The sequence below is a fragment of the Myotis yumanensis genome, unplaced genomic scaffold, assembly GCF_028538775.1.
Source record: "Myotis yumanensis isolate MYYU_CA2020_CCGP unplaced genomic scaffold, mMyoYum1.0.hap1 SCAF_7, whole genome shotgun sequence".
Taxonomy (NCBI): domain Eukaryota; kingdom Metazoa; phylum Chordata; class Mammalia; order Chiroptera; family Vespertilionidae; genus Myotis; species Myotis yumanensis.
In genome coordinates, this window is record NW_027223758.1 from 55,599,893 (window position 1) to 55,621,834 (window position 21,942).

The 21,942-nt window shown below is 39.2% G+C and overlaps 1 protein-coding gene and 1 pseudogene across 1 annotated transcript in view; both read right to left on the reverse strand.

The window, feature by feature from the left end:
- Positions 1–21,942, reverse strand: part of GREB1L (GREB1 like retinoic acid receptor coactivator) — a 129,568-nt gene that overhangs the window by 25,455 nt on the left and 82,171 nt on the right. The window contains exons 17-23 of the mRNA XM_070420533.1: positions 14,609–14,789; positions 12,509–12,701; positions 9,403–9,536; positions 6,139–6,478; positions 5,691–5,714; positions 1,358–1,473; positions 479–723 (exon numbers count right to left, since the gene is read on the reverse strand). Coding sequence (XP_070276634.1) covers positions 479–723; positions 1,358–1,473; positions 5,691–5,714; positions 6,139–6,478; positions 9,403–9,536; positions 12,509–12,701; positions 14,609–14,789 — 1,233 coding nt within the window. The remainder of the gene's footprint in view (positions 1–478; positions 724–1,357; positions 1,474–5,690; positions 5,715–6,138; positions 6,479–9,402; positions 9,537–12,508; positions 12,702–14,608; positions 14,790–21,942) is intronic.
- LOC139014604 (large ribosomal subunit protein uL15-like) lies at positions 17,591–18,641 on the reverse strand (annotated as a pseudogene).

A 21,942-nucleotide genomic window follows, 5' to 3' on the forward strand; every position in this document is an offset into this window, starting at 1 on the left:
TAGCTTTCAGGATACAAAGAGTTGCCATTAAGTACTTAGAAAAGTCATCCATTCATCCATCCATCCATCCATCCATCCATCCATTCATTCATTTGAACGCTTCGTGCCAGGTACTAAGCCAACTAACGCAAACTTACAGCTTCAGGGTCTGGAAGGAAGAGAGGGCCTCTATGCAAATACCTGATCCATAGTATCCATGAGATCATTAGGGTAGGAGAGACCAGGGGAAATGTGCAGACTAAGGTTGATAAAATTTACTCACTCTATTTAGCCTATTACCAAGTTCGTCATTAAATGTTTACCCATAGAAGTATTTCGTGGCTGTTCAAGAGTCATGCTTTCTAAGTTTCTCTCCCAGGAAACAGGTCGGGAAACTCGGAAAACCTTGAGGGGTGTCAGTAGATGCCTCTGTCTTCCACACAACTTTCCCTTCTCACTCCCCTTCCTGATCCTTCGAAAGAGAAAAGAGAGTACTGACCCGAGGTTCCAGTGATGGCACTGCTGTTGCTCTGGGGCCTCTCCAGATCGATCAGCAGCTCATCCGAGTCATTCTCGCTCACGGTGGCTCTCTCCTGCTCCTTCCCGCTCAGGTCCAGGGCAACAGTGGACCCCCGGATGACCTCTTTTGAGACATAGCAGCATGCCAGACCCACCTCCTGCTCCAGGGCTGTGCGAGTTAAATAGCTTGAATCAATTAAGCGGAGGTCACAGTACTTCAAAGACCTGCACAAAAGTAATGATGTTTTTGGTGAGACCATCTGCATTGTGTGCAGCGTTGGTGTATGTCTGGATAGCTGGATGTCTCCCAGAAGCTAAAGGCATGGGTTTCAGTGCCAGGTAAACCTTGATCTAAACCTCAGCTCTGCCACCTCCTAGCTGTTATGACATCACCCTAGTCACTTCATTTTATCCAACTGTAAAACGGATTAACAGCGCCTGGCTAATATGATTTTTGTAAAGAATGAATGGCAGGACACATATAAGGCATTTAAGGCCATACATTACACAGTAAGCATTCTGTTACTGCAATTATTACTGTTCTTGCCACCAATATGAAGGCCTTATGTCCTTGAAGGGGTTGGGGACAGCAGATTAAGAGACTTCATCCACAAAGAAATCCTGATTTCGGGTAGGTGCCTTTCCTCTCTGCCTCTCTGGCTGCCCCGCTTTCTCACTATGGCTACCTTCCATTCCCAAAATTGCTAGGTGATCTCTGGGAATTCAAAAGAAGGAATCAAAGCTTTATTTCTTATGTCTCTGAAAAAAAATCTATTTTCACTTGCCAAATGAATGAGATGGTTAAGCACCAGCCAAGTTTTAACCTTCAGCTCAGCTGGGCAACTCATAAAAAATGTACCTGGGAAAGGTTTCTCCAAGAGGATCTTTGCCAGTTAATATCACAATACAAGGCAGACCTTCTAAGTCTTGGTATGTCCGAGGGATCCATTCTTCAGGTTCATTTCCTCTCCAGGTCTGTAGAAAGGGGCCCACACGATAAAATTAAAACCCCTTACTTAAATTTCCACCTTTTAAAAAATTCCTAGGTCCAGATTTTTTAATTCACATCTGTGCTTCCAAATGACCTCCAAGTATGTGTACGCTAAAATTTTAATTGCTACTAAAAAGCACACACAGAACACGCTAGAAGAATGTGGCCTTTAGTTTTATCTCAATTTGATGAAACAGGAGATCCAGGTATACAACATGCATTAGCCACACAGGCTAAAGAAATGATGTGAGCCAAAACCGGTTTGGCTCAGTGGATAGAGTGTCGGCCTGCGGACTGAAAGGTCCCAGGTTCGATTCCGGTCAAGGGCATGTACCTGGGTTGCGGGCACATCCCTAATGGGAGATGTGCAGGAGGCAGCTGGTCGATGTTTCTCTCTCATCGATGTTTCTAACTCTCTCTCTCTCTCTATCTCTCTCTCTCCCTTCCTCTCTGTAAAAAATCAATAAAAAAAAAAAAAAAAAGAAATGATGTGAAATATCCCACAAACCTTACAGAAAAAACCTGGTTAAAATACCTGACTCAAGGCTCTTAAACATACATTCTTTATAGAATAAACAGACTCTGGGGCTTATTGAAAAAGAGAGTTTCAGCCCAGCTGGCATGGCTCAGTGGTTGAGCGTCAACCTATGAAAAAGGAGGTCACGGTTTGATTCCTGGTCAGGGGCACATGCCCGGGTTGTGGGCTTGATCCCCAGTGTGGGGCAGGCAGGAGGCAGCCAATCAATGATTCTCTCTCATCATTGATGTTTCTATCTCTCTCTCACTCTCCCTTCCTCTCTGGAACCAATAAAAAGATATTAAAAAGAAAAGAACAGTTTCAGTTGTGAATGACTAAGAAATTAATCTCAACAAAACCCCATGAAACAGAAGTTTTCACCAAGAAAAATCATGCAGTGAGCCACCTCTGATAGTCATTTTCCCTTTCTTCCTTTATCGACTTTGAAAATAACTGACAAGTAATACTTGGCTTTCAGCTCCAAAAAGTCTTTCTCAAGAAGGCTAAAAATAGAACCAAACCCAGGCCAACAAAAAGCCTGTCCCTTCCTTGGAAGAGTAATGCAATTAGCTCATGACCTTACATAGAGTCTATTAAGCATCAGCTTCTCATATACATCAACACATTTGTACATGTACACACATATGTTTATCTATAATAAATGGAATGTAAATCTTGAAAACATGAATATATCAATGAATGAAAAAAATCTCACTAACTTGAAAGATGTTCAAAAGTGAAAAGATCTTACATTTTTAATATTTCCTACAACTTTTGTGATATTATACTATGTTAGCACAGTTTGGGTAATATTACATTTAAAAACTTTTTTTTCTTGAAATACTGTTTATTGTATGTAAATGGCTAATTATTTTGTACCTACAACCTGGTAATAGATTTATTTTGTATATTGGGGGAAAAATATCTTACAGATTCTTCTAATTTAAAGCAGAAAAAATAGAGCATCGTTTACGAAGACAAGGTGGTTTCTACCTTTTATAAAGTATGTAGCATTTAACTATGCTTTATATCAGCTTCCTAGCCCGAGTTATTTTAAGAAATAAACTGACACTTCTGATAATGGTTGGGAACAAGGACTAAGAAGTGAGGTGTTAAGTAATGCATGAAATGTTATTTTAAAATAGATGGGTACTTCCTTTGCTAAACACAACATGGGATAAAAAGAAACCTAAAAAGCAAGAAATAATCTGATAAAAAATTTGTTGATGTCTAGAAATACCAGTCTTTAGAAATAAATGTACTAACAATTATTCAAATGAAATGTATATGCTTTGTAAAACTGGAAGAACTGTAACCTCATTGCCAAATCTTTTATCATATATTTGCATACTAAGGGGAAATCAGTGGATCTACATAACTTCACAAGTTTGAGAAACTTTTCATGTCCTAGAAAAATCAATCTATCAGATTTTTTTTCAAGTATTAGAAGAAAGGTCTCTACAAAAACCCAGTTTTCCATACATTTTCATGTGAAAGGGAACCATGACTTTACCTGATTTATAGCAAATAATTCTTCAGATGGGAAACATTTTATGTACAGCCATCCCACTGGACTCATGATTTCCCTGACACTGGGGTTCTCCCTGAATATATTTTATCTCCCAGAAACCATCAATAGACCATGGTTCCACCAAGAATAATGAGATCAGGTTACAATGATGGGATAACAGATGTTATGTTTTACTACAAAAGATTTTCAAAAGATTAAACAAATCTTGCTTTTACCCTTGACTAGTCAGAGCTAGCCAAACCACTTTAAAATGCCTTTCTGTCACCTTGCTATTCCTGATGAATGGTGGCTGCAGGTCTTAGATACTAGTAGACTGACCCCGCCCAGGCTGATGTCACTGCAGAGGCATTTAAGACAACACAGAAGACTGGGTAAGCACTGAGTTCAAGGAAAATATGGGGTTCAAGGCCAAGGAAACCTAATGAACGCTTCACAGGCAGAATGCTTCTGCAGCAACTGATTGAGATCTAAACCCCGTACCCTTCCAAAGTGCTTGTAATCACTTCTAAGTTAACCACAATCCATGAAGGAAAATTGGAAGGAAGCACAAAAACAAGACCATCTAATGAAAGAGGAGGCGCTGGATTTTACCCGAGGCCAGAGATAAAAAGCACAGCCATGGCATCGCCACAACAGCAAAGGAGATTGGTAACGTAGAAATCAAAGGGTGAAGCAGAGACCACCTGGCAAACGACAGTCTTGCTTAGGATGTGACCATTTCAACAGGATTTCATATTTTCACTTCCACACAAATAGTTTTAACAGGACGAATTAACATGATCCAGTGGTTTTGAAAATATGAAAATCTCTTTTGTGTGGTTGGTGCCTGGCAGCTACTCATACAAATTGAGAGAGAACGGCTTTGAGAACCCCTCCCCCCCCCCCCCGCCCCCTTTTGTGCATGGCGGCTCTCAGAACAGCACCTGCACAGAGCAATCACCCGCTAAAAGCCCTGCCGGTGATTCTGATATACTGTTAGCCAGGGTCAGAGCCTCAGTTCTTGATTGTGGCTTTCAAACTGTGGCCCGGAGGGGCAAATTTCTAGGACCTGCTGATTTACACTGACTTAGTAATTGGCACTTTTGAAGGGTCTGAACAAATGACATAAAACTCTAATAATACCTACACTTGGTCAGTGCCAAATGGAAACCCAGCAAAGACCTTGCAGCCTCACATCCTTTAAAGTCATCTCCTGGCAACAGGTGTGGGGGGCCTCACAGAGCAGTGCTGATGATTTGCCTTTCCAAGATTTTCATCAGCAGCACTATTCACATTGTCTCAGACCTATGTCTCAATGAGTTTCAGGACTCTTCTTTGTTAGTCACCCTAGGAATTCTGCTGGAATGTGGTCCACAACTATAATTTAAATTGGTGAGCATTATATTTGTATATAAACAGAAATGTTGCAATTTCCACTAAATATAGGAGTTCCTATTTTTAGATTTGTTCCTGTCGTTTATCAAGCTAATACAAGATATTGTGTTTGCATTTTGGTTTATTCAATTAGGTTGGCTGATAGAATATAATAAAAAAGTTTATATTTGCAGAATGCTTCGTGAATACTAAATAATGATCCGAAGATTAGAGTCCTTAGAGATCCCACAGTCCAACTCTCATTTGCAGACAGGAAACTGCAGTCCAGGGTGACCATGCAAATCCCCCAAGACGACGTGATTCTTTTCATAAGAGATGTTCCAAAGCAGATTTGTGTAAACTCAGTTTAGTTCCATAGTTAGTGCAGGGTGCAGACACCATGTCAGTGTAAGTCAGACATACAACACCTAGCTCTGTGCCATACCAATACGTATGCAGGTATTTTATTAAATGCTTTTACATGGCTAGGACACTCCAGATTATGAAAAACGTGAGCAGGGCACAAGGTAGGGAGTTAGTTGATTTAGGAATTCTCCCACACTCCCCATGCCTAACAGCAGGTGCTTAGGAAAAGCAGGCATCCCCTGGCCGTGCAGAGGGAGTGGGCTTGCTCATGCACCAAGTCCCTGTGCAGGATGCTCGGAGAGTCTCCCTCCAACCCAAGCCTTGGGGCTGAGCGTCAAAACAAGTTCGAAGAAACGACAAACTGTTGAAGAATCCACATGCAAGAGGGCAGGGAACAGTTCTACATGAGTATTGAAGATAAAACAATACTTTACCGACTCTAGACATGAGCTGACAGGCTAGACAGACAGAAAAGAATTAGTGAATCCATGATACTTATTTAAAGGTGTACCCCACAGAGGCCGGAGAGAACAACTTACCTTTTTATTTCTGAGAAAACAGATGGCCGTGGGCTAGATGCATCTCAGACAAGGTCAATAAACATGGGGTCAAATTGGGTCATCTCATTTTTGCACCTGCAGTTGGAGAGCATGGAAGACCAACTGCATGCACATGCTAAAAAGTGGGGGAGCTTAACAGAAACTTAATAAACTGGTTCCAGTTAGGAAAGTGAACATGTCCTTTAGTTTAGCCTTAACAGTGTCAGGAAGATCAGATTGACACGTGTGCAAAAACCCTGTGAAACTCAGGCTACCTATGTGGAATTTCTAGAAAACAGAAACAAACGGAATTTCGAAGGAGAAATGTCTGCCCAGTGCTCACCTTTAATCGTGCCACAAAGTGAGTTGCAATGCTGACTTCAGAGGCAGGGTTCCCAAGGATGATCTCAAAGCGGTACTGCAGGCCCAGCTTGTCGCGCACTTCCTGCAGCCGCTCCTTGGCCAACATCGCCAGCTGCACAGAGGGCACCCGGATAATGAGCATGTGTCCCCTCCCACTCTTTGTTTTTCCTGGGGAGCTGATGAGGTCATCCATAATGCTGAGTGTCTCTGGTGTGCTGTGGTCTCGGAGGGACGCCATGGTGGTGAGAGCCATCAGAGCTTCTGAGTACTGCTGAATGAGAAGGTAGCAGCGGACGACCATGCTGTGCAGTCTGGGGTACCTTCAACAGAACACAGGGAGCTAGTACTTGGCCCAGGACTTACTGGGACAGTAAGGTCCATGTGGTTGGAATCCAGACCAACCGTGGTGGGAAGGGGTTAGTGATCAGTGGCAGCACTGAGAATGTTGTCAGCTTATTTTCGAACCTTATGATTATATTAAAGGAAACTGAGATATGAAATATCATGTCTGTAGCATATCAGACATAAAAAGAGTAATTATTATCACTAATTCGAGGCTAGCCCCACGGATAGCAGTATATTCATAAAATGTGCCTTGGTGCTGGAGAACACTTGGAGCTGACTGGAGAAACAGCACCCCCTAGTGGCGCAGCCTCCTATCACTTAAGCCGGCTCAGTCAAGGGAACCTGGGAAGGAGCAGGGAACCTGGGAAGGAGCAGTTTCCTGGCTTCACTCAATTGCCCTTTAATTACATCATCACCTCACCCCACCTCCTGCCTAGACTGCCTGGTAAAAAGATCACTTTACTAAAATTGGCAGTTTTTACAAGTTCAGAGCAGGCAGAAAATAAATCTCTCATTTATGTGCTAGACCTCAGAAAGCCAGGTCTGCTGATAAAATGAGTATAAATGGGCAAAGAGGACCCACTTGTAGGCATGAAGAGATGCTGGTCAAGAAAGTAGGCGCTGGCAAAATGAGGGTGAGCCTGTGAACTTTCTTTTTGGGTGCCCGCTGGTGGCACATGTAGCTGGCTAGCAGCTGGGAGGCCAATGAAGGACTTCACCTTTGTCCCACTTTATAATTCTATTTAAAGTAAAACAAGTGGTTCACTGGCCTTCCACAGACAAGTCCAGGGTCAAATACCAACTAGGATGATCAAATGAATTGTGTGTTTTGAAGTACTTTAGAGTTGGAAAGGATCATAGATGCCCTGGGCTGTGACCATTCCACCTTCTCACAGAAGGAGGAGTTAAGGGGCCAAGAGAAATTCAGCTACTTGCCCAAGATCATCCAACTGGACAGAGACACAGCTGGGACTAGATTCCACTCAGGTCTCTGAAAATATCTTCTTATATTGCAAGGATTTAGTAGTTTGGGGAAAAGAGAGGAAATCCTTCAGTTTAATCAATCCTGGGCCAATCCCTTCAAGTAGTCAATACAGTATAGCAATTTTTAGCTTGGGGCAACTGGGTGGAAGAAGTAAGCACAGATGATCCATGTTTGAAGCATCATGTTTTCTGCTGGGCCATGTAGGAAAGCCAAAGTTAGAACAAATGGTAACTTTGACGTGCAAGCATTTCACATTCTGAAAGAAGCATGAACATAGAAGTGAATAGTTTTTTCAATCTGTTAATGTTTGCATTAAACTGCAATTGTAGTTTTGTATTACCAATATTGTAATACTAGAGGCCCGGTGCACGAAATTCATGCACGGGGCGGGAGTAAGGGGTGTGTGTCCCTCAGCCCAGCCTGCACCCGCTCCAATCTGGGACCCCTCTCACAATCCAGGACTACTGGCTCCCAACTGCTCATCTGCCTGCCTGCCTGACTGCCCCTAACTGCTTCTGCCTGCCAGCCTGATTACCCTCTAACCACTACCCTGCCAGCCTGATCGATGCCTAACTGCTCTCCTGCCAGCCCGATTGCCCCTAACTGCCCTCCCCTGCCGGCCTGGTTGCTCACAACTGCCCTCCCCTGCTGGCCATCTTGTGGCAGCCATCTTTGATCACATGGGGGCGGCCATCTTGTGTGTTGGAGTGGTGGTCAATTTGCATATTACCCTTTTATTATATAAGATACATTGATGGGATCATCTACTAAAATACCAGTTATAAAACTCTGAATGATGTTACCAGAAGGAAAGATATATTTCAAGCTGGCAGATGTACTGGGTGGGTGAGCAACACTTGCAGGGGAAGCTTATGGGCTGATTTTGGAAGTCTCAGATCACATTTGCTGTGAAAGGATTAATGTCACAGTGTCAGATAAGTCTTCTCAAACCCAACAGCTGCAAACATATAAAATCCTACTCCAGGCCTGCTCCTTTTCCTGACACGGCATTTTAACTTGCTGGATAGGATGCATCCACCTGTCCTCATTTTCATTTCTCTTTCTTTTTTTCCTAGCACCATTATGAGGCAGGTTGTTACACAGATGGCTTGTGACCAAACTGAAGCAAATGTTAAGAACTAGAGCTACTGAAATTTACAGTGTGCTCGTCAGACAGAGCCACCTACCCCTGTCATTGGATGATCAGGGAGAGTATTGTGGAGGGCAGGGAGGGACCTGTATTAGGTTAGGCAAATTCTAATGCCTCTACCTACTCTTTGAGCCCATGAATCAAGATCATAGAGGCAAAAAAATAGGAAAGCCCTTTACTCTTACAGAGTTTGATCTGGAATTGGGGAATAAAAAGACAGCAGAAGAGTCAGAAGAGTCATGTCCTTAATTCCCAAGGTTGGGGGCTGGAGAAGATGCAGAAGGAACTGAGCTCACTTAAATGATCTGATTGCTCCTTAATTTTCTCCAGTCTACACTCCAAATGTCTTGTAGTAAAGTTTAGTTTTTACCAGGTCATCTAAGGGTACTTCCTATGGTGGACAGAGGAGAAAAAGGGGGAATTGTGGGGGGTATTGTGGGAGAGGCCAGACCTCAGAGGAATGGTCTTTAGTAAGTAGATCCCTCTCTGCCAGAGCAATGAAGCATGCTTGGGAGACGATTCAGGGCATGGAAAGTGGTTCTAAGTCCGACTTCGAGTTGCTAGTTTCCTTTGTGGGTCTCGGATGATCATAGAAAACCCACATGAGTAGAAGGTCATCTAAGGAAAGGCTATTTTTATTCTGCTGCCACTTGTCAACCACACAGCCTGGGCTCCACCAAACTCTCGGTGACATTGACACAGGGCTTCTGGCTATTTTAGACATGCAAGTTCAGCTGAAGAAAAGGTTGAAGACTTTTATTTACCTCTCCAGGAGAGTGTTCACCATTTTTTCAAAAGTCTCATCACATCTCAGAAGTGGGCTTGTGATCCCCCACTGTAGAGACTTACTGTACTCATTCAGGCCAAAATACAGCTTTTCCTCGCAGCTCATGTCCTCCTGGTTCAAAATACAGAGCAAAACCCAGTGAGGACAGGGCACAATGGGTCTTGTGTTTTAGCGGGGGAAACTGTGTAATAGGTTATTTCCTGGAAGGTTAAAAAATGTGAATAAACAAGTGGGACTACACCAAACTAAAAAGCTTTGCACAGCAAAGGAAACCAGCAACAAAATGAAAAGGCAACCTATGAAATGAAAGAAAATATTTGCAAATCATACATCCGGTGTGTGGGTTCTTTACATTCAAAAAATATAAAGAACCCACACAACTCAATACTGACAAAAATACCAATCCAATTAAAAAATGAATAGAATAGACATTTCTTCTAAAGAAAATCTACAGATGACTCTCAAATATAATCATCATGTGATACATTAGATTCTCAGACCTTATTCATCTGATATAGCTAAAAGTTTGTGTCCTTTTACCAACCTCTCCCTGTTCCCCGCTCCCAGCCCCTGACAAGCACTATTTGACTTTTACAGGTTTGACCTTTTAAAAATTTATTTTAGATTCCACATATAGGTGATACAACACACTATTTGTCTTTCTCTAACTTATTTCACTTAGCGCAATGCCCTCAAAGTCCATCCATGTTGTTGCAAATGGCAGTATGTCTCTCTTTTTCATGGCTGAATAATAATCCTATATATACAGATATGTGTATATGTACATACATACATCTGCACAGGGTGGGGGTTGTGGTGATGGATGTTAACTAGACTTACTATGGCGATCATTTCACAAAACAGTATATACAAATATCGAATCATTATGTTGTGCACCTGAAACTAATATAATGTCATATGTTAATTATATCTCTGAAAAATGCTGATGTTTTCTCCTCTGTGGCCCTGCCCAAGCTGTCTGGTCTATCCTTTCTCGGTTTCAAGGCCTATCCCCAGTGCTCTCTCCTCCATGTCTCCTTTCCTGGGGTTCCCCAATGGATGGGATTTCTACCTCCTTTCAACTCCTAAATAATTTGGTTTTTTGAAATTATCTTATTCTACTTTGTTTTAGTTTTATGACAAATAAAAATTATACAAAAAAAGGAGATATATTGGACATAGAACATTATATTAGTTTCAGGTTAACAGCCATCACCACACATAATTACATTTTTTTTTCTTGTGCTAAAAACCTTTAAGATCTATTTTCTTAGCAACTTTCAAATATGCCATACAGTATTGTTAACTACAGTCACCATGCTGTACATTACATCTTGGGACTTGTTTATGTTATAACTGGAGGTGTGTACTTTTTGACTCGTTTCACTCATTCTGCCTACCCCACAACCCCTGCCTCTGGCAACTGCCAATCTGTTTTCTCTATCTATGTGTTATTCTCCTTTGGACAATAGTGACTTTGATATATATATTTTGCCTTCTATAAATCATGAACTCGGTGTATTCTTGGAAAGATCTACCAAGCCCATATTGTGCTCAATAATATTTTTGAGTTGAATTTCTTTGCTTTTCTCTGACATTCCTTCTTTAGGACATTGGCTTTAGGAGAACTAAAGAAGGTTAATTTTTAGGAGCTTCTTCCCTAAATGTATAAAGTTGTAGCTATAAATTAGATTCAATATTTCTACCTTTTCTCCATGTTGATCTCAATTTCATAGGAATGATTTTTTTAAACTTTAGAGTATAATAACTCCCATTCCTCAATTATTTTGAATATAATCTTGGGTATATTATATCTTTAATCAATAAATATTTAACTAGGTATCTCTAAGATAAGACCCTTTTAAAATACAACCACAATACCATTATTAATCCTAAAAATTAACCATAACCCATAGGAGTGACTTTTAAGAAAAATTAATTTGAGCCTGTTTCTCTTATTACTTCATTCAGAAGATACTAGTAAAAGGCTGAGTCTTTCTTCCTATCACGGGTGCGATCTCTCTGGAAGAGGCTGAACCAACAAGGTAAATTAGAATAGTTCTCTCCCCTGCCCAACAATATATTGAAATGTAACACTTAATAGGAGAACTATCTGTTGGATTAAAAAACTGTTTTTCCTTTCATCAGTTCTATTGGCAATCCATTCGGTGTCAGGGCAACTTCTTAGGTGGCCAATAGGCGTGCCCTACATTTTAGAGGCAAAGGAACTGTGGTTGCCTCTTGCCCATAACTTGCCTACCTATTCAATGGACAGAGGTTGGGTGGAGAAGAGACCAATAAAGCAAAAACACAAAGCAACTGTATGTGATAGTGAACACATTGGGACAGTTCTCAGAAGGGAGCGGCTGTTGATGCCAATGTGATTCCGTGGCCTGAGCTTGCTTGGCTGTAATATCCAATATGTCAATATTTCAATACAAAGGATCCATTGATTATGGCTAATCTTTATTTTTAAAAATAAAACTCTTATTTATTTTCATTGATAGTATATTGAGCATACAGCTTATAGGTCTTTGGGATTGACGCCATAAAATATCAAGACCTGGGTAGGTACAATGTTGAGATGGTTCTTCTTAAAACATTAACCTCAATGCATCATCCTCAGTTTCAACCAGAAATCTGTGAGAACTGATGAAAAGGAAAAATCCAATCGATGGGGGAGCATGAGGGTAACTAAACAGTGATACAGATGAGCAAGACAGAAACATGGCAGAGATGCCACCCAACAGGACAATAAAATTTCCAGGTCTCAGTTAAAGGCACAAAGACAACCCATAATATTGATGACAGTGTCAGATTACATATTTTTTGGGGGGACAAACTATATAGGATGGATAATTTTGTATCTGATGATAACCTAAAAAAACCCACCTAATCAAATTTATGTAGGACACTATACTCTATTTTAATGTTATGATAATTATAATTATTAGAAGATAAAGCATTATGTTAGTCAGCTTCTTGAATTCTTGTGCTGTATTTTACAAACCCATGACCATATTTTGTTACAAGATTCGGCCCTGGGGAACTAAGAACATGGCCATGTATTGGCGGAGACTCACCGTGCTGTCCAGCTGTATCCAGTGAACCTCATTGCTGGAGCTGATTCGTGACTGTTGGGTCTGTAGCGTGTATGGGAAGGAGCTAACCTGGAGCACCAAGAGGTTAAAAGCTTCTAGAACTTCTCTGCAATTAATGACTCTATCAGCCAGTCCATGGCTAGGTTCACCATGTGACAAAGAACCCGAAATGACACTGTAAAGATATTGAAAGTCATATTAAAACATCCTAATCAGACTGATTAGATGCAGAAGCTGACATCAAAATGGAGGTAACTTTTTAGCTCCTTTTTTTTCTTCATTTTAATTGGGAGTAGGAGTAGAAGCAACAAACAATTGATTTGGAAGAGTGAAAAGTGTACTCCTTCTTACCCCTTTCACAAAGGTTTCAGGGATTTTTTTTTTTTCCTTTTTTCAGTTTGCTCCTGGTCTATATACCTCAATGTGTAAACTCAGTTATCCAAGTCAAGGCTATCTAAATCCACAGTGGAGATGGATCACTTTAGTTTGAAAGCGCACCTGAATGAGGGAGTTTTTCCACCAAAACATGATGCTTATCACTGTCCAATGGTCTGTATTCCCTATAGTCGCCTCAAAGCTGCAGGGGTCCCCAGGGTGTTAATACCACTCTCCTTCCTCTCTCGGAGTTGCTAGACCAGCGATTTTCAACCAGTGTGCCACAAGAATTTTAAAAACATGCAATACCTGACTATTTAGTCAGGGGCACTGACTTCTTTTCCTTTAGATTGTCAAGTAAAAAAAATGACGACAGCCTACACAACAATAGTCATTCAGTGTGAATGAATCAAAATTATACCTATTCTTTCTGTCAGATCAGCAAAAAAATATTTTTGAGGTGCTGCAGAGTTTTAGTAATCAGTTCATGTGTGCCATGAGATGAAAAAGGTTGAAAATCGGTTTGCTGGACTGTAGAAAGGGCTCCTCTTACCACTCTGCCCCATGGCCAACATTTTTGTATCTCTGAATCATTTCAGTTGTGTACAATTTGGATTACCAGGTTGCCCTGGAAATCTAGGGAATTAAATGCAGAGAGACCCAATAATTCTCAGAACTATTACCCCAGTTTCAAAGACTAGGTATATAAATAAGGTCAACGAGCTATTCCTGCTTATAGAACACTAGAGGTAACAAAATAGGATGTGGGCAAAATTCCTTTCCTTTTTCCTTCCTTCTTCATTCCCTCCCTCCTGCACACTCCCCCGCCCTCTCTCTCCTAGAACTAATAAGATATATAAGATTACTTATACCTATATATGGCTCTAAATTTTATATTGTGGAGTGCCAAATACATTCTGGCTTCTGAAAAAGCACTTTTGCAATTCTGGCATTTTTAGCACAGACCAAAACACTTCCAGATTCTTAATCTCATTGTGTCCTGAAGAACAGAAAATCTATAAACATTTAATGGTATTTAGTGCTTGAGGTCTATTTAACCCCTTTAAATTATTTGCCTTATTAATCCATAGGAGCAAAGATACCCTGTACCAGATCATTACTGAAAGTTGGCCCCACCTTTTACTGTCACATTTACTGTTCTTCCATTAATAAGTCCACCAAAAGAGAGGCTATTTTCTTGTTTAAACTGATAAATTGTGGAAGATCTCAAATCTGCTCTTAGATCATTAAAGTGGCATCTCTACTGCTGTTAGTGGTAAGGGGGAAAAGAGAAAGGCAAAGAAAAAGAGAAATAGTAGGAGAGGAAGGAACAGAAGAGAAGGCAAAAAGAAAACAGGAAAAGAACTGGGAGGAGGAATGGTGGTGAGAAGGAAAGCACATGGCCCTTCTGGGAGCTCATTAACCTCAACCTCCTCGTTGTCACGTTTTCTCTGAAGCAGCCAAGTTCCACAATGCTCTTAAGATGGTATTTTTTAATAGAAATTTGTAAATTCGCCCACAGTACATTTAAAATAAAGTGATAAGAAAAGTTGAAAGAGCAAGGAAAGGGTAGGAATAAGTTGTACATAAGAAGATGCCAAATACTAGGGTCCCTGGGTTTTCAAATCATCACCTTTTAAATAATTTATTACATAACTACTGCTGCTGTAGAAGGAATATTGCATTTGCTCACTCTGAAGCAATCACCTCGTTAGTTCCACATGACAGTTGTCATGAACTAGCACAAACAGTGTGTACGGGTTCTGTCTCACTCTTCTCATGAAAACTTCAAACTTGGCTTGAATCTCATTGTCTAGACGAACAACATACTTCTCTGCTCTCTGATAAGCCGTCCCATTTTCCTCCAGACCCAAGTCTACAAGGACACCTGCCAAGAAGAAAAGAGTTATATATAAATGAGATAAACTTAAGTTCAGTGTCAACTTATATATTGGGTACTAATCACATAGAGAGGTTTGCAGAACAGGTATTTTTTCTTTTTTTTTTCATATTCCCCTCCACAATTTTGAGATGGACATATCAGATCTTCTTTTCTTGAGAATACCACACCCCACACACCAACTCCCACTCCTCCCACAAATGACAGCAGGAAACGATCTAATACATTAAGTAGAAGCAGTTCAATGTAGGAGCCCTCTGTCTAATTAAATTCTATTTAAATATGAGGTGCTGCTGCTAACAGCTACTACAGGTCACTCAAAAAAGTAAAACTTTGGGTTACAGCTCGCGGCCAAATTAATATAATAAGTCTTCCTTACCCCAAATTTAGCAACAAAACATATGTAAGAAAAAAAAAAAAAGAAAATTACATGTGAGGTCTAAAGATATCACAAGTAGATTATGAGCTTTTTAATTTAGTATTTTACTCATTTTTATACAGTGACATTCTGCACAGTATCTAGAGTGTGGGAATCCCACAATAAATGCAAAATTATGTACCAAATTAATAAAATGAACTAAATTACCCACTATTAATATATTCTCAAAATGTTAGAACTTAATGAAACTTCAGTACGGTATCACTATTTCTGTCTACAATAAAATTACTTCTACATGTAAACATCTAAAATAGTTTTAGGCACACGAAACTGTTCTTGATATAATTAATTAAAACACCAAATCCTCCTTTAAAATGAAGAGACAAAGTGGTAACTATATGAGAAGAAGGATGTGTTAACTAATCTTAGTGTGATAAATATATATTAAAAAAATGTATAAAATCATCACAATGTACACCTTAAATTTACACAACGTTATTTGTCAATTATAGCTCAATAAAGCCAGGGGAAAAACACAAACAAAATAAGGGCACACAACCCTCCACCCCCCAGACACTTAGCTGCATGGAGGGCAAGTGAAGCCCTCTGAGATGAGAGCCTGGCGACTCAAGCCCAGGGCCCTACGAGCAGGAGAAGGAATCAGAAGGTTGATTTGGGGGTAGATATGCCACATCTGGGGGTTAGATGTGGTCCTTGAGGACTAGCCCTCATTTCAGGGGCTGAAGGATATCTATTTAGAATCTAGTATCAGTCTCACCTTCTAGCCTCAACTGTGTGAAAAAAATTAAGAATATAATTTAAAAAATAAAACAAAGAGACTTGAATTAATTGTTGACTTAGTCTTATTTAGCTAGCTTTTCTTTTAATATAAAGCCAGCTTAATTAACAACCATGTGCAATTAACATCTAGATGCTATAATATAAATAGTTCTAACTGGTATTTTTTAGAATAAGGACAAATGTGTTACCACATGAAAAATTTGTTCCATAAGAAAAGGTGAACAGAGGTAATTTTGCTTTCAAACATTTTTCATTAGAAGACTTTCCTCAGAGATTGTTTTCAGTTTCCACCCAAGTGTAGTCAAATATTGTATTTCCAAAAGCAAGCAAACATTTAATTTTGCAGGCATTCTGATTTTTTAAAAAGTGAATTGCTTTTAAAACTTATCCAGCATTCAATAGTGACTTAGCATCTAGTCTGTATCAGGTATTGTGCTAGGCCTAGGAATATAGAGGACAGCAGGTCAAAGATCTTAATCTAATGAAGCTTATGGCGGAGAAGATGGATAATCCTGACAGGTGTGAAGTAGTCTTTCATTGTGATTTTGATTTCCATTTCTCCCATTGGCTAATAATACTGAGCATCTTTTCATGTGTTTATTTGCTATCTGTATGTCATTTTTGGATAAATAACTTCAGATTCTTTACCCATTATCTTAATTAGGCTGTATGACTTTTTATTATTGAATTATAATGGGACTTTAGATATTGTACATATAAGTCCCTTATCAGAGATATGATTCAGAAATAATTTCTCCCATTTTGTATATTCTCTTTTCACTTTCTCGATAGTATCCTTTCAAATATTTTTAATTTCAATGGTGTCCAGTTTTTTATTGTTTGTGCTTTGGAGTTATACATAAGAAACCATGGCTTAATCTAAAATCACAAAGATTTATACCAAATTTTCTTCTAAGAATTTTATAGTTTTAGCTCTTACATTAGGTCTTTGACCTATTTTTAGTTACTTTTTGTTTGTGAGGTATGGAGTCAACTTCATTCCTTTGCATATGGCTATCCAGTTGTCCCAGCACTATTTTTTGAAAAGGTTATTCTTTCCCAATTGAATGGTCTTGGCACCATGGTTGAAATTCAGTTGATCATAAGTAGGAGGGTTTATTTCTGGACTTTCTCAGTTTTATCCCATTGATCTATATGTCTATTCTTATGCTGGTACCACACTATTGTGATTACCATAATTTTGTATTAAGTTTTGAAATGGGGAAATGAAAGTCTTACAACTTTGCTCTTCTTTTTCAATACTGTTTTGGGTATTCAGGGTCCCATCAATTTCCATATGAATTTTAGAACCAGCTTGTCAATTTCTGCAAAGTAGCCAGTTGGGCTTTTGATAGAAAATGCATAGAATCTATAGACCAATTTGGGGACTACTGCTATCATAAAATATTAATTAGTCTTCAATTCATGAACATAGGGTATCTTTCCATTTATTTAGATCTTCTTTAGTTTTTTTTCAACAATGTTTTCTGGTTTTCAAAGTGTAGTTAACAGTTCTTTTGTCAGATATATCCTTAAGTATTTTATTCTTGTTCATACTATTATAAATGGAAATGGTTTCTTAATTACATTTTTGTATCTCTTGTATCATTTTTGTGACTTTTCTGTAGATCTAAAATAAACATTTTAAAAGAAGCATGATCATATCAAATATTTGCAACTAAAACGCATACATTGCCGATGGAAGTGTTAATATAACCACCTTAGAAAAAATTTAGAATTATTTAGTAAAATTGAAAATGTACATAATCTCTGCTCCAACAATTCTACTTCCAGAGACACTCTTGTATATGTGTACTAGCACTGGCTGAAATAGTGAAAAACTATAAACAACCCAAATGTTCGTCAGTAGTATAACATCAATATAATATTCTCTAATACACAGTTTACGTTTGAATTTCACTAATTGTCCCACAGCTGTGTTTTATTTTTATTTTTATTTTTTTAGGTCTAGGATCTAATCAATAATTAAGCACTGCACTTGGTTGTCATGTTTCTTTCCCTTTTTTTTTTTTTCTTTACTTGTGGACATTTTAATGAACTTCCCTCCATGTAGCTTCAAGCTATCGGGACACAGGCCCCATCAACACCCCTAATCTTCTCCTCAGCTCTTCTGCTGAAGAACTTGGCCTTCACAATGACAGGCTGCTTTGGGAGCTTTCCTTTCCCCAGAACTTTGTAGTAGCCCGATCGCACCACATCAATGATAGGAGCAGCACCAGTCTTGCTCTTGGCAGCATTTACCCGTGTCTGACCAGGGTCCACAGTTTGTCAGTTGGGCAGAAGCTCTGGTTCCTCTTTAAGTGGTAATGCCTCGTACCAACTTTCCCAAAGACACCTGGGTGATATTTGTCGAAGTTGATCCTGTGATGATGCAAGCCACCAGGATTACCTTAGCCTCCCGGGTGCTTCCTGTGCTTGCTAATGCAGCTGTGGCCCGTGCTCTTGTGCCCTGAAGTTTTTGAATCTTCCTCAGCCTGGATGGCATGTCGGTGGCCGAGAAGCAAGAGCGGTTGTCATATTTCTTTATTCTCCATAATTAAAACAGCCCCCTACTTTTTTTTCTTTTTGGTTTTTCATTGATATTTAAAAAAATGCAGGCTGCTTTTTGTAGAATGCTACAGAATCTGAATTTTTCTGGGCGTGTCCTTGAGATTAGATCGAGGTTAAACATTTTTGGCAATTATACCTCATAAATAACTTTGTGTACTTCCCCATTGCTCATAATGTCAACCTGACCCATAACTGGAGATGGCAAAGTTTGATTATCAGTTATGGTAGTGTCTACTGCCAGATCTCTTCACTGTAAAGATACTGTTTCCTTTTTGTAATTTTTAATATGTGGATGATACTTTAAAACTGTGTGTGAATATTTGTTCCCAAATGACTTTCCCCCCAATGGTTTTAGTATCCATTAATAATACTTGTCAGAATCAATAATTACATTGGTATTGCAAAATAGGAATTCTCTAATTCTATAATTTTCCTACATTTATTAGGTAGTACTATTTTATAAAGAAAGGCTTGCTCTTCCACCCCTCACATCTCCTGCCACTTTTTTTTTAATTACTATAGACTCATGGTTAAAAAAATCCAATAGGTTATAATCTATTGCCATCATTTCTTTTGATATTCAAAATTATCTAATTTGGCCAGTAAAATCCCCTTCAAGCAGGCTCTTATGTCCTTTTGAAATGTCCCTATCAATCTTTGAGTACTTCCTTGCTTTTTGGAACAAGATATTCCAGACTGTTCCTATCTCAGAGCTAGGACAGTTGGGAATGGGATTTATAAGCCAAGACCTAGATGTTAAATGTTCACATTGATACTGAGATGTCACCGTTTTCAAGACCTTTCGGTGGACAGAGCTAGGAAACATTTAATTTTTTCCAAGTTATGAGTTCATACTTACATCTCCAATATAAATCTAAAAGGAATATTCCTTACTCTTTCCCATTCCATATTTGAGGTTCCCTTCTTTCATGTGAAAACCCTAATATTCAACAAGATTAAAATATTTATGCATTTGCTATATCCTATGAAATACACAAAATAGTTTTAAAATTATTAATACCACTCCCAACAACATAATGATTAAAATTCAAGATTTATTTGCAATTCTTTTTGCCCTTAGGATATATCACATTGAGATTGTACAATAAGAAAACTGTATTCAAAAATACTTGAATTAATTCTTTTCAGTGTGTGGTTATCAATTTTATATGGAGTTAGGTTCATTTATTTCTGTTTGCATTGAATATTAAGTTTTTCTCTATCATTTTAATGAAATATTTTTGAATATGTAACTCATTTATAAAGATCAAAAGTCAAACTATATGAAAAGTTATAGTCATCCATCCCTAACTCTTCCACCCCATATAAACTTTTTCATTAGTTTCTGGTTTAGTCTTTATGTTTTGTTTTGTTTTTCAAAGTAGGCACAAAGGTGTGGAATCTGAAAATGGTCAGAAATGCTGAGAGAAATGGCTTATCTGAGAAAGGTCACTTTCTGTCTTCTTGATAATTTGTTTATCAGGATTCTATAGGATTAAATAAAAATTTATATTCTAATAAATTATGAGCAAATCTGTCACATTTTTACAACTTAGTAAGAACTGGAGATCAGCAGTTTCCACCTGGTAGCACCAACAGATACTAAATCTTACTTTTGACATGAATGGAAACTTAGAAGGAACAGCACTCTTCTTTTATGACATTTTGCAACTCACTGAGTTTTAGAGCCCACAGCAATTGGGGATCACTGTGTTCCTGAAGGTGATTATTTTGTACCGGTGGAGCTGACATAAGGTGGTGCCCCAGTCATGAGCATCTTCCTCAGAAATAACCAACTCGAAAGGTCCCTGGAGAGAAACTTGCTTGGACAGCCAAGGACTCCAAGCAGCTTGAGTATAGCCACTTGTGCCCCTTTTTCTTTACTGAGGGCTATAGAAGCCAGATGGACTTCAGGAACACTTGAGCCCTAGCCCTTTCTGGGATTAGAGAAAAACAACATCATGTCCTCTGAGGCCCTTTCTCTCAAAACTTGAAAAGAGGAACGGCAAGGTTTCAACCATCTAGGGGCCTTGAAGGGAATGAAAACAAGAACACACACACCAAGTCCACAATACCTTGTGAGCACCAGTATCAAAGACCTTTTCATAAGGGTCAAAAGTCCGAATGAGTGGCCAGAACCCATCACTAGAAGGAGCTAATAGGTCTCAGAGAAATTCAAAATGTTCAGGTGTTCCAGTACTCACCTCAGTGCTCCAGTACTCATGGAGCACCTTAGTGCTCCATGACCCTGCCTATTTATTTGGAAAGAACAATGCATTCTAACTTGTACATTCCTATCCCTTGACATTTTTTTAAATAAAGAATTTTATTTCTAATTTAATTTCTTGTTTTTCTCATCAAGAAGATATCCTAAAGAAAAAATAAAACTGCTCTCAGTTTTAGCTGTTCATCTTCTCTGTGGATTGAACTAATTTCTCCAAAGGTATGGTATGTAAAAATATCCTAATGTTTAAAAGGATATCAAAATCAAGAAAATATCAAATTTTAGAGCATGCTAACTTTTTAAGTATTATGATAACAATGGCTATTCCTTCACCCTGGCAGTCCCTCTTTAGCAAATAAATACCTGGAAATTGAAATAGCTGGTTAAAATTCCTGCTAATCACTTTTTGTGCCCATTGCCCTTGCGGTCCCTTTGTCTTCTGGTGGCTCAGCTGGCTCCTTCTGTCTTTCCAGTGGGGGAGGGTTCTTCCCCCCCGCCCAGGGGGAGGGTTCTTAGTCTGGTTTGCTGAGACCTGTCTGTGTGGATGTGTACCTGTGCTGTTTGTTTGGGTCAAGGAGGGAAGCAGCTAGACCTGCAGAGAACCGCATTCTGAACACACAGATATCACTTCAGAAGCCTGTGTGACTGGCAGATACACCTGATACATACATATCTAAGGTGGGCAAAGTAGATTTCTAGAACATGGTTTAGACTTAATTTGTTTCTGCCAGAGGACTACCAAATCTTAAATAGTACTTCTACGTTTTCCCTTTAAAATAGATTTTAAATTAAATTAAACAAAACGTTATATAAAATTTAGTTCAATAAATATTAAGTGTCTGCTGTGTCATAAACAAGACAGAGATGTTTCCTGAGTCTTTTACTTCCTAGTTTAAGAGAAAGAGTATCTTAGAAGCTGAAGATACTGCAGGGAAGGAGTGGAGGTCACCTGTGCTGTCAAGAGTTCAGAAAAGGCCCGGCCAGCGTGGCTCAGTGGCTGAGCGTAGACCTATGAACCAGGAGGTCATGTTCGATTCCTGGTCAGGACACATGCCCAGGTTGTGGGCTCGATCCCTAGTGGGGAGTGTGCAGGATTCTCTTTCAATCAATGATTCTCTTTCATCATTCTCTCTCTCTCTCTTTCCCTCTCTGAAATCAATAAAAAA